Consider the following 13,385-nt stretch of genomic DNA (forward strand, 5'->3'; position numbering starts at 1 on the left):
TTTTCGGTCAGTCCCCGTGTGAGGAAAATGATAAGAATATTTTGTCTTTAAACGACTAAATAATATGCAAGATGACCGTTGTAAAAAAAAATTGAAGCTAATACCACTTGGCTCTGATAGTTTCTTATAAAAATACATGCGGTGAGTGTTAGAGAATTCTGACAAGTGACATGTAACATTTCTTGTCCATTGTCTTATTCTTAAAAAGTTCTCTGATCTCTTAATTCTAGCTGAATGCAGATTTGTGATAGTTAAAAAATAATATCAGATTTAATTTTGAGTTTTACTAACTTATGAATTCAATGAGACATTTTTTTTATTTATCATAACATTCATTAGTCATTAGTATATTATGATAATTTTTAATATATATAATTTATAACGGTAAGTTACCAAATAATTGTGTTTTTTATTTTTAATATATAATCAATTTTTGATTATATTATTTATAATAAATTAATAAATAATATATTTGTTAGTTCTATAATTTGTGAGAACAAGCATGTATAAAAAAGATTGAATAATAAATAATTTATAAGAAAACAAAAAAAAAAAAGGAAAGAAGAGAAAATAAGAAAACAAAATGAAATAAATAAACAAGAAGTTGAACACGATTTTTTTTCCTTAAAAAACCAAAAATGATGGGCACATAAAAAATGTAGAGTCCCGAAAAGTTGAAAAAAGAAAACAACAATAAATAATAAAAATGACACGTCATTTGATAGGAGAGGATTAAGCTCTCAATAATTAGGATCTAATTAGTCATTTTCTACATATAAATATCATGGGCTAATTGCATTCACACCCCTGTGAAAAGTTTAAAAGACATAAAATCCCCTAAAAAAATATTAATAGGCTAATGCATCCCTCAGTTTTTTAAAATGTAGCACATGTCACCCCTATGTTAATACAAACTCGGGCACATTTATACCCTCTTATAAGGATTTTTATGCTAATTTTTTTAAAACATAGGGTCTAACATGCTATTAATTTTTCACATGGTGTTTTATGCCTTTTAGACTTTTCACAGAGGGTGTGAATGCAATTAGCTCTAAATATCATTAATAATTTTTAACTAATTTTTTGGGTGGCTAGATTGTAGCCATTTAGATTTATCCAAAAGATAAATGGAATGAACTCACCTACGGCTCCAGTCTCAAAAGAGACTTCCCAAATTCAGCGAAGAACATGATTTCATTTTAATGACCATTTAACATTCAAGAGTCGGTGCAGTTCTCAAAACGTCGGGGTGACGTGTAACATTTTTCAACCAGAAACAAAAGAGTAAGGAGTCGTTATTATTATAAAGTAATTAATGTTTTACCTTATAATTTTTTCACAAAATTTTAGTCTAAATACCGTAACCCAATTGGCAGTTTGTCGAAAATGGCGCCGCAGACGAGAGGAATGTTGTTCCCGAAAGTGGTGATCGAGAGAGACTCGGAGTCCGAGGAGAGTTCATCAGAGGAAGAAGAAGAAGAAGAAGAAGAAGAAGAAGAAGAAGAATGTTCACCAGTGAAGGAGAAGGACGATGAAAACATGGCGGAAGAGGCGTCGACGTCGACTAAGAAACCCATCACCATTAGTCTCAAGAAAGTCTGCAAAGTAAGCCACCCAACAACCCTTTCACCGCTTTGTTATTTCAGTTGTTCTTGGAGTTTAAAGATTGAATTTTTTTTGTGCCATCTAGGTGTGTAAGAGTCCGGGTCATGAAGCCGGGTTCAGGGGTGCAACTTATGTTGATTGCCCGATGAAGCCTTGTTTCCTCTGTAAAATGCCTGGTACCATCCCTCCTACATGCTGGAAAAGCATTATGTTTTCATACCTCTGTTGTTTTTTTTGGTCCGTCCAAAAGTGGTATCGTGTTTTATTGGTTTTGTGGTCATTAGCCGTATGGGCGTGTTTCTTCATTTACTTTGTCTCGGCTAATTCTTTTTATCAATATTGTATTCTGTTTTAATTTTAAGGGCACACTACTCTTTCTTGCCCGCATCGAGTTGCAATGGAGTTTGGGGTCGTTCCAGCATCCTTTAGAGGCAGTAATAGTTCACTGGACTATGTTTTTGAACGCCAGCTTGGATGTCGTGTTCCTGCAGTAAGATTATTTTTTTAAAAAAAAAAATTTCTTGCAAAATTTGTGTGTATCTTTTTTCTCATTTTGCAAAATAACTCCTTTACAATCTTTATTCATTTATTGATGTGTATTCTTGATATTCGTAATTTGAGTTATCGGCATCACTGTTTGAGGTTCTGAATTTCTGATGCATTTTAGTTGAACATGTAAGTTTTGCAGGGCATGATTAGTGGCATTTCTTCTTCGGTTAAGCTGTATCGGTTGAATGTTTCATTGTTTCTTATTCTATAGGCATGCTATATGGATCCATTCCTTCAAGTCCTTTCCTTTTCATGTTTCGAAATAGAATTTATGTCTTTTCGTTGTGCATAACAGTCCATGATTTTTCATGTTGCTGCTAGTCTTTTACCAGTAATGTATTCGATTGCTCTCTTATTTTGAAGAATGAAGACATTATGTGCCATCTCATAATGGGTTCCATTCATATCTTATTTTCCTATTTTGAACCAGATGAAGGCATCATTTTTTATCCCAAATCAAGTGAATTGTGCTGTAATTAGATATCACAGTAGACGTGTTACATGCTTGGAGTTCCATCCCACAAATAATCATATTCTTTTGTCAGGTGACAAGGTAGATCTTTCTCTTTCTATATTCTTCACCTTTCAGCATTCACATATTTCTGGGACATTTTCTGATGGATGAGCTAATCCCATCGGCCATCTTGTTTTGAAGAAAGGACAACTTGGAGTTTGGGATTTCAGAAAAGTACACGAGAGGACAGTATATGGGAACATTCACAGCTGTATACTTAATAGCATGAAGTGAGATCTTGTTTTTTCTTTTGCTTTGCCGCGACAATAAATGTATCACTCATGATATTATTCACATGATCAACCGTAATGAAACTGTAGGTTTAGCCCATCAAATGATGGAACAGTTTATGGTGCTTCCTCTGATGGAACTATTAGCTGCACTGAGTTGGAAACTGGGATTTCATTGTCATTGATGAATCTAAATCCTAATGGGTGGCAGGTACTTCATTATCATAGCGTGGATATCATTGACTAAGGCATACCTTTTAACAATTTCCAGAGATTTCATGCATGACTTGCTTGTTTAGTTGTTTATGATCTGAAAAGTAGTGGTATTTGGTTCTGATCTGAAAATATTGATCTAGTTATGAGAAAGAGAGTAGTTATTTATGACATTGGAAGAATAGGCTCGTACTTATTGATGTTTAAAAACACATTAACTTTAAAATTTTGCTTTGTAAACAGTTCTCCACTCATCCCACAACCACAAACCCTGTCCTCCCGCTCCCTTTATGCCCTTTGTGCACCACCATTGAGCTTACCCTCTGCCTCAAAGATATTAGCTTATTTATATGGTTTGAGCCAGAGGAAAAGAGGAAACATGATTGCTTTCAAATTTTTTACCTTGTGCTGTCATCCTTTTGCTTTCTCAACTTATCTGCTTTTTTCGTCTCAGGATCTAGATAGTAGATACATAGTGATGTTATCCTAAAGGTGCAAGCAAGTCAAGCTACTCGTGGGTAGCTCGTGAGCAGCTCGATCAAAACTCGACTCGAGTTTGATTTTATCATGTTCAAATAGTTTGTCATGTCTGTTACTACTCGAGAGCTACTCGAGTAATTATATATTATTTTTTTAAAAGGATATATAATTTCAGGATAATTTTTGTCGGTATACACCTTAAATATATTCAAGCTCGAAGTCGAGCTCTATTATGCTACAAATATTTTCAAGCTTTTCTATCGCAAGCACAAGTAACTCGATATTTTTCAAGTCGAGCTCAAGCTTGAAATTTAACAGTCGACCAAGTTCGAGTCGAGTCAAGCATACAAAATTCTAATCAAGTCGATCTCGAGTATTAGTATTATGATACTTGAGCTCGACTCAACTCATTTGCACCCCGAATTTGTTTCCTGTCTTTTAATGCAATGAATAACAAAATTATGGAGTTTAACTTGACTAGTTGTTCATGATCTTCCTTTAGGGGCCAAGCAAATGGAGGATGATCTATGGTCTGGATGTAAACTTTGAGAGAGGAATTTTGCTTGCTGCAGATAATTTTGGATTTCTCTACATGTGTGTGCATTCCGCATTTTTTTTATTTTTTTTTACTTTCATATGTGATATTCATTGAAAGTTTGCAGTGAACAAATATTTTTAATTTATCTTCTGATTCCGGGCTCTGACTTGCTTACTGTCCTTAGAGACTGTTTCGTACCGTCATTATACAATTTAAAGAGTTCTATCCATGCCAGTCTATAGTTATTAAAGTTTCTGAACATTTGCAATCCTTATTGTACTTCCTTTTTCATTTATTTGGGGCAATTTTGTGGTATTAATAATTATTTTGTTATTCATATAATTCAAACCTTTCTTCTCTGAGCATTTCATTTGGTCAAATGTGCTATTTGTTTACTTCACGTCCTTCTGAATCTTTTTGGAAGTTAATGATCACAACTTGATGCAGAACATGAATATATTGTTATATATGTGACATTTCCCGACAGTTACATTGAATTGTCTTTTATTTTCATGTTTACATGTGCAGAACAGATATGCGCTCCAACAATGTGATAGGAAAGCCTATTTTGATTCATAAGAAAGGAAGCAAGGTCACTGGTTTACACTGTCATCCTCTTCAACCAGATCTTTTGTTGAGTTGTGGAAATGATCACTTTGTAAGTTTGTTTATAAGTTTGTTATACACATTGTATACATGTCATCATATAAAATTTCCTTCTTCACTAAATGCTGATAATATTAATATTTATTTAAGGAAAATGATTGTTGTTCCAAAAAAATTGAACACTTGAATTTTTTTTTCTCACTTTCTTACTTTTTTGATTCTTGAATTTTATGGCCCTCTTAGCTTAAAATGTATTTACCTCAGGCTCGTGTGTGGGACATGCGAATGATTGAGGCAAAATCTTCTATTTATGATCTTTCACACAATCGTGTTGTTAACTCGGCCTATTTTTCGCCACGAAGTGGCAGCAAAATACTTACCACATCACAGGACAACCGAATTCGTGTATGGGATTCCATCTTTGGCAATTTGGACTCTCCAAGCCGAGAAATTGTGCACAGTCATGATTTTAATCGACATTTGACCCCTTTTCGAGCAGAATGGGATCCAAAGGTGAAAATTGTTTGTGTGTGGAATAATTGAAATTTCCACTGCTGAAATACTTGTATTTAAAAATTTTGATGTCCATGGATAATACAATTTTGTGCAGGACGCGTCAGAGTCCCTTGTAGTCGTTGGGCGATATATAAGTGAAAATTATGATGGAATCGCCTTGCATCCAATTGATTTCATCGACATTAGCACAGGTCAGTTAGTCGCTGAGGTGATGGATCCAAACATTACAACAATCAGTCCTGTGAACAAGCTTCATCCACGTGATGATGTTCTGGCCTCTGGTAGTTCAAGGTTTGTATAAATTAACGTTTTTTCATTTTCTACATGGTAATGATTTTTTGTTCTTTAAATATTAGATGCATATTTTTCACTTTTAAACGGTAGTCTTTTGAAGAACTTTAAGTGATATTATATGATGACATATAAATGATTTTTGCCTCAATATTAGTATAAGCAAGAGCTCTTGTTTTACTGTTAGAAGCGAACTTCTTAGTCCTGAAAAAATTACAGTTGGAGTGAATGAATAATAACTCCACATGCTCTCGAGTGTTTGCTAATAATAAGTACAACTCATTTTTTAAAAGTTCGATGTGTGTTGAAATTTCTAATGGAAATGGATCTTCTCCATGGGGTGGTTGTACATTTCAATTTGTTCATAAAGTTTCTGAAATAATTGTGAAAAAATGTATTTTATGTTCGTTGACCCGTGAAATGCATTTTGGGGCACTTGTTTTGTTATTATCTCACTGCACTATTCAAGTAATTTTCCGTCATGATAGTCCTGTAATTACCAAGAGGATTCAATGTCTAGAGGAGGGTGAATTCGTCTCCCTACAAATTACCTGTTTTTGTTGACTATACGTGGATCTGTCAATTTAGCAGCATTGTCGCTATCTACATATTGGCTGCTGTATTTTACTTTTTTAATTTAATTTAAAGTTACAGCTATATGCATTCCATTTCCCGCTGCTACTATTATCGGTGCTCTTAGTTGATTCCGAGTGTCCTTATCTTACTTTTTCAGGTCTATATTCATTTGGAGGCCCAGAGAAAAGTTCGAGTCAAAGCAGCCAGATGATGAAAGAAAAATTGTTCTTTGTGGAAAGAATGAAAATAAACGCAAAGGGAAGTTTGAAGACGACAGTGACGACGAGTTTGGTGGTGATACTCGTGGCTCCAAGAGTTTGAAGGCCAAGAAACTCCCTTTAACATCTAAAGCACATGTTTCTAAGCGCAAATACTGATTTTTGAATTAAAATTTTGAAAGATGCATCCCTTATTATAACATAACTACAGACTTTCTTCGGTGGCTTTTTGTGCTGTAGATAGTAGCTCTACTCTGATCATGGGAAGATTTGGCATACATCCCCTTCTGTATTTTTGGCATGTCACGTCTGTTCATGGTTGTAAAACTTTGTGCGAGTTTTTATTCTCCGGTGCAGATGGGAGTTTCCGACGTTTCACGTCTCTTAGGTGGTTGTAGCAGCCAGGAGGCGATCCTAGCTTATTTATGGATAACCTCTGCCCACCGTGTCGATCAGAGGAATTTGTAGAACTTCTCGGTGAATTTTATTTAGAGTTGATTAGTTATAAGTAGTAAATGACAATATATGTGTAAATGTGATATCTAGATCCATGTGAAGGTAAGTGCATCAATTTTGGTAAAGATGTTCGTTTTGCTTCATTCGATATGCTGGTTTCTTTAAAAATGGGCCAACGCAGACGCTTCTTCATTTGGAAAATAGCTTTGTAATCTTATAATTAATTAATTAATTTTTTTATTATTTTTATTGGAATTATTTAATTAAATGGCTTTTATTTTTTCATGAATTTTAAATCTAATCTTTTTTTTTTTGACGATCTAACCTTCTTAATTGTTATTCTTTGTTTAGTGTATTTTTTTATATTTTTCAAATTTTGCTAAATAATTTTCGTACAAATTTTTTTTTTGTATTTGTTATATATTTTTCAAATTTTGCAAAATAATTTTCGTACAAAAAAAATTTGCAAAATTTTTTAAAGAAAAACCATTAATTAATATTAATAATAAAAAAAATACACCAAAAATAACTACTTTGGTGAATTTTGCTGACTTTATTTACTTTTTGCAATTTATCTAACTATATCATCATGCTCACAAGGAATTCAAAGCTTCGAATTTCATAATTTGCTAAAGACCTTGCGTCACTAACGGTTGTTGCATCACCACTACGTTCAACTAGATGTAACAGTGCATCTCTTATTTGAGAAGCTTGAAATCTTACAGCTTTTATGCTATCAAGATGACTTTTCCAACGTGTATCCGACTATGATTTTAATGTAATTCCTTCTCTATTGCGACTTTTTACAAAAGATTTAAGGACCTCCCACACTTTTGTTGAACTGGAGAATAATTTATAAATTCTTTGTATCACTTCAAAAAATGATTTAGCTTGAACACAACTCATGGCCATATCACAAAGGGCAAGGTTAAGAGAATGACAACCACATGGATTGTAAAATGCCTTTGGATATTCTTTTAGTACTCTATTGCTTACTCCTTTGTATTGTCCTTTCATATTTAAACCATTATCATAACTTTGTCATCTCATGTCATTAAAATCATGTTCCAATATTCCCAAAATAGATTTAAGCTCATTGAAAAGTGCATCCTCTAATGTTTCAACAATTTTAAAAAATTGAATAAAAAACTCTTTCACTGTTATAGGAATCTTAGAAACATCAACACATCTCAATATAAGAGACATTTGTTCTATGGCTAACATCTGATGTACAATCAAGAATTACAGAGAAATATTTTTTTTCCTTTAATGATTTCAATGATCTTATTCCTAATCTCTCCTGCCAACAAAAATATTAATTCTTTTTTAACATTATGACCAAGATAATGGACAGGATGGGTCTCCTTTCTTCGGATGCGTCGAAAGTGCTCGTCCATGATCAGATCAAAATCAGCAATTATTCAAATTATACTTAGAAAATTTCCACTATTATGACCATCAAGCTTTTCATTACTTCCACAAAACGTCAAATTACTGCTAGCAAGAAATTTTACTATGTTTATAATTCTCTTCAAAACATCTCTCCAAATCTCTTTTCTTTCTCAATGACTTTTTGATTAGAAGAATCAATTGTTAGCTTTTTTCTCAAACTTCTTTTTGCCTTCATCCAGTTCATTAAACTATTAATATGATTAGTACTTCTTTCATGCTCACTAGGTCTCGCATGAATATTTTTCCAATCAACATAACCCATAGTTATTGTCAAAGGACTTGAAATAATTTTTTCTCTTTTGAATAACACAGAACAAAAGCAAAACACTTTATTCTTCTTTCGAGAGTACACTAGCCATGATCTATCAAGTTTTTAGCCATTTGACAAAAAGATCAGCTATAATGTTTATCATTGAAGCTTTTACTTTGGCCATTAACCGGATACAGATATCCATAACTCTTTTTGGGTTTTTCTCCATTAACAAATAATTTTTTTTGAGACATATTATTCTCCCAATTTCTCGGATCGAACAAAACATCTAATTCTTCAGCACTTATATCTATATTTTCATTCAAATTTATAGTATCATCTACATCCTCCATTTCATTATTATTATTATTATTATTATTATTATTATTATTATTATTATTATTATTTTATTTTATTTTTTTTCTTCAATTTGAGTCCTTTCACAACTTATTTACTTGAATCTCATCATTCATAACTATATTCTCAGTCAAAATTTGATCTGCAAAACTACATTCTCAGGATTCAAATTTTGATCATTGACACTCTCGGCAAAGATTGGATCAATACCCACTACAACATCATCCAACTCCGAATTTTTATTAATATTCAAATCTTCAACTACGAAAACAATAGGTTTTATGTACCTTTTCATGGACCTAATGAGAGATTTTGTAAGAATCTCTTGTCTTTCTTTATTTTTCTTCTTTGAACTTCCATATTCAAATTTTATTTTCCCCATCAAAATTCACAATGCAAATATAAAAAAAACAAATTAAAAAAATGTAAATATTAACAAATATTTATTGTTGATATGAGATTTAAAACACCAACCGCAATACATAAACATACAAAAAAAATCAAATTCAATAAAAAAGCGCAGTGATAATTGTCCCAATTTGAGCGATATAACTCACTTAAATGGAGCAATTTAACGAAAAAAGAGAACTTTGTATCAAAGAAAGAGTGTTTTTTTTTTCTTTTGTACGCTAAGAAAGGAGAGGAGCAAAAACACAAAAATTGAGAATGTTTAAAATTTTTTAAACAAATAATTAGAAGCCCATGACCTATTGGTTTTAATAGAAGAATAAAAAAATAAATATATATTTATATTTATATATACTATATAATATAATAATATATTTTAAAAATTTTTTGAGGCCCCATCCAAGAAGAGGCCTAGGCTGCCTAGGTGGCCTCCCTTAGGGCCGGCTCTGGGTCTCATGTTGGTTATTCTAATTCTTCAAAACTGAATATGATAATTTGTTGAATAAATGAATTCTTTTGGACATTTTTTTTTCAATAATTTTTGTCGAATCCAAATAACCTTTAGATTCATTTAAACAAATGAATAAAGATATGAGTTATCTAATAATATATATCGTTTGGTGCTATGGTTAAGATGGGTAAGAAGTGTTTGGCTTATTCCGCCAAAAAAAAGAAAAAAAAAGAAGTGTTTGGCTTATTAAAAACAACTTATGAGTTCTTAGAGTTTATGATCCCGTTTGGTATCAAAAGCCAGACCAGAAAACACTTTTTTTTAAAATAGTGATTTTTTAGTTTATAAGGTGTTTGGATGATCATTTAAGTGCTTAAAAAAACACTTTTTAAAGTCAAATTTAGAGCTTTTTCAAAAGACCAAAATTAGAGCTTAAAAAAACATTTTTTTTAAAAGTCTATGTGATGGGTTACATCTAAAAATTTAACTAGGCCTGAGCCCAATCATGAAGGTACACTCCAGATATTTTTAAGGCTCAAGCTTATTTAAATAGTATATATATTTAATTCAAGCAGACCCTGAATTCTATAAAAGCCCACAAAAGGTCAAGCCCGTGAAATTCTCCGAATATCTATAAATAGCTCAAATCACTTCATTATTAAGGTACACACTTTTTTAAGCACTATCGCTCTACTCTCGATTATTATTCCTTGAGTAATAACTGACTTGAGCGTAGGAGTGCCTTCGCCGGGAACCCTCCCGGCTTCTCTGACTTTGTTTTATGACGTAGGAACAACCAACTGAAGATCTCCACTGGAAACATACAAGGATTTGTTGATACTCCGGACCTTGCGGAAGCAACATGTTGGATACAAGTGATTTTTGGCTACATCACTATGAAATCCAAGCTGGCTCTATAAGTTACATAAAAACTACTATGAGACAATATCACATGTCAATGCTGAGGAAATATTTTTTTTATGTCAAAAACTTATTTTTTTTACTACAGATATGAATGGTTTCTAAAAAATATAGATTCGCAAGACCGTCTTCCAAAAGATATACTCTACAAGTTATCTTAAGGGTTATAAGTTTTAAACTATAACTTTTATTTGTCTTGTTTTGATATATTTGGACTATAGTGAGGAGGAGCGACTGGGAATTTCAAATGCAAAAGATCTAAATGCTATTTTTATTGTGATTAATGTAAATTAATTTAAATTGATATCTACTTGTGAATCTTTCAGGATTCTTGGAATATCTTGGAGATGGCTTATGAAGGCACAACTGCTATTAAAGTCTTAAAGCTGTAAATTCTTGCCATCAAGTTCAAAGATATGAAGATGAAAGAGGATGAAACATCAACGAAACAAAACTTTGTGATACTACAAACGAAGCTTTTGCCTTGGGTGAAAAGTACTCAGATGAAACTTGTTCAAAAGTCACTATGACCACTTCTGAGAAGATTTGATATAAAAGTTGCGACAATTGAGAAAACAAAAGACATAGATGCCACGTGACTTGATGAATTAATGCGATCATTACTAACCTTCGAATTGAAATTCAAGCAGAAAAGAAAGACAAGGAGATCACCATGAAAGAAGAGACAAAATTTTTTGAGAGAAGTGATACATTAGAAAATAAAAACTATCAGGTTAAATCTCTTGCCTTACTTACCAAAAATTTTACTAAAGTGTTGAAAAGAATGAAAAATCATGGTAAAATATGGAATTTCTCTAATTCTCACAAATATTATAATTTTCAAAATTTCAGGAAAAATAAGGAAGAGATGGGTGGAGATGTATAAAAGAGTAAATCTAAGGGATGTAGTTCAGGGCATGCAAAGGATTCAAACACATTCAAGCAGAATGTACAAACACTCTTAAAGCAATAAACTCGACCTGGAGCGATGATGACTTAGAGGAATGTCAAGAAGAAACTAAGGAAAAAGTGAGTAATCATATTGCCTTGACTGCTCACACCAATATTCCAGGAAAAGAATTTTTAGAAACACAATGCTCAGGACCCGTCTTACAGATGTCGCAACATTCAGTAAAACAAGGACATATATTTTTGAATCTGAAACTAAAGCTGACTCGAACGATGATAAAGACCGTGACAAAGACCTAGAAGAAAATGAAGTATTGGATGCATATTAAAAAATGCATAGTTTGTAGAAGATCGTGTGTAAAAAGAACTCAGAACTAATCGAAAGAGTACAATCACTTGAATTTGAGAAAGAAGAATGGAAGAAGCATGCACATGAACATGAATAGAGTTCTCCATGGAGTGAATGAAAATTAAAACATGCCTTAATATGAACTCAATCTCTTGCAAGAACGAATTAAAATGTTTAATCTGGAACAACTAACCTTGATCATTTTTTATCTTCGCAGAGGAATAGTGGTGACCAAACTGGACTAGGATAGCAAGGCAACAACTCAAATTAAAAATCAAGATTTGTGAAAGAGTAAAAGATGGACCAGCATCAAGGGCGTAGAGGTAAGTCATTTAAGTTCATTCTCATATGCCACTATTGTGAAATACCTGACCACATAAGACTCAATTGTTTTGAGTACATTAGAGACTTGAGAAGAGAAAAAAATCATGTCATTCATTCATAGAATATATAGACCATATCCTAAAACTAGAATTGACCTAACTCAAAACTCGGTTAAAAAAATTTGGTTTAGAAAATCTGATTTGAATTTTCTTGTTGCATAAACTTCTCTACAAAATGATTCTAACAATTCTTAGTACTTTGAGAGTGGATATTACAGGTACATTGCATGTGATTACTCAATACTAACGAACTGCAATGAATACAAGGAAGGAAATGTCATATTTGGTGATGGTGTGAAAGGACGAGTCATTGGAAAAGATATTATCAATATTCTTGGTTTTTCTAAATTGAATGTGTTACATGTTGAAGAACTCAAAGAAAACCTCATAAGTATCTGTCAATTTTATGATCGTGACATACATGTGAAACCCACAAAAAGTGGTTGTTGGACCCTTAGTTTTGGTGATTACAAACTGAACTGCCAAGCACTGTAAAATAGGTAAAAGATTTTTGACTGCTCTACAGAATTCTCGAAACTGATTTACAGACACTTCGAACTGCTCAAAAGACTCAAGAATATTTTCGAACTACTTGAAGATCTTCAACTGCTCTACATAGAAGAATCCTCGGACAACTTGAAGATCTCCAACTGCTCTAAAAAGATTCTAAGACAACTTTTTATGGCTACTTAATTGAGGCTGCTCTAAATAAACTACAACTAAGCTCAAAGATCAATAAAGTATAACAAACAAGCTGTCAACCGCATTAAAGAGCCGCAAGAATTAATCTTATTCATCTCGGGCAAAGATCCTGTCTCACATTTATGAAAACATTTATACATATTCTCGAAAGAGTAACAGACGGTTTGGAAAAACACTTATGAAGTAATCAAAGATGAACGTTGCAACAATGAAGGCAATATATAAAGAGGATGCTTAAGATACAATACTGAAAACTCTCGAAAGCTATCAAAATATCCTCTAAGAACTTTGAATATACTCATACCAACTGCTCATTTATCCCACATATACAATCTTCATATCAGATCTTCTAAGAATAAAAAAGGGCGAAGAGTCAACTCCCAACTGCTCATCTCAGAACTGTTGAAGAGG

General features: G+C 32.6%; 1 protein-coding gene across 1 annotated transcript; it reads left to right on the forward strand.

Moving 5' to 3' along the window:
• Positions 1-1,151: 1,151 nt before the first annotated feature.
• On the forward strand, positions 1,152-6,976 carry LOC140890790 (protein DAMAGED DNA-BINDING 2). The gene is made up of 12 exons (XM_073298840.1): positions 1,152-1,284; positions 1,377-1,605; positions 1,691-1,781; positions 1,968-2,095; positions 2,585-2,707; positions 2,810-2,898; positions 2,989-3,109; positions 4,094-4,185; positions 4,658-4,787; positions 5,000-5,248; positions 5,346-5,542; positions 6,276-6,976. The coding sequence occupies exons 2-12, from the start codon at positions 1,387-1,389 to the stop codon at positions 6,493-6,495; spliced, it is 1,659 nt and encodes a 552-aa protein (XP_073154941.1). The 5' UTR covers positions 1,152-1,284; positions 1,377-1,386; the 3' UTR covers positions 6,496-6,976.
• The last annotated feature ends 6,409 nt before the right edge of the window (positions 6,977-13,385 follow it).

This window comes from Henckelia pumila, chromosome 3, assembly GCF_033568475.1.
Source record: "Henckelia pumila isolate YLH828 chromosome 3, ASM3356847v2, whole genome shotgun sequence".
Lineage (NCBI taxonomy): Eukaryota > Viridiplantae > Streptophyta > Magnoliopsida > Lamiales > Gesneriaceae > Henckelia > Henckelia pumila.

What these genes read in the sequence shown, in the direction of transcription:
- LOC140890790 (XM_073298840.1), top strand. Translation starts at nt 1,387, where the DNA reads ATGGCGCCGCAGACGAGAGGAATGTTGTTCCCGAAAGTGGTGATCGAG. An exon ending in GTCTCAAGAAAGTCTGCAAA is followed by an intron (nt 1,606 to 1,690) that starts GTAAGCCACCCA and finishes TGTGCCATCTAG; the next exon opens with GTGTGTAAGAGTCCGGGTCA. An exon ending in TTTCCTCTGTAAAATGCCTG is followed by an intron (nt 1,782 to 1,967) that starts GTACCATCCCTC and finishes TTTAATTTTAAG; the next exon opens with GGCACACTACTCTTTCTTGC.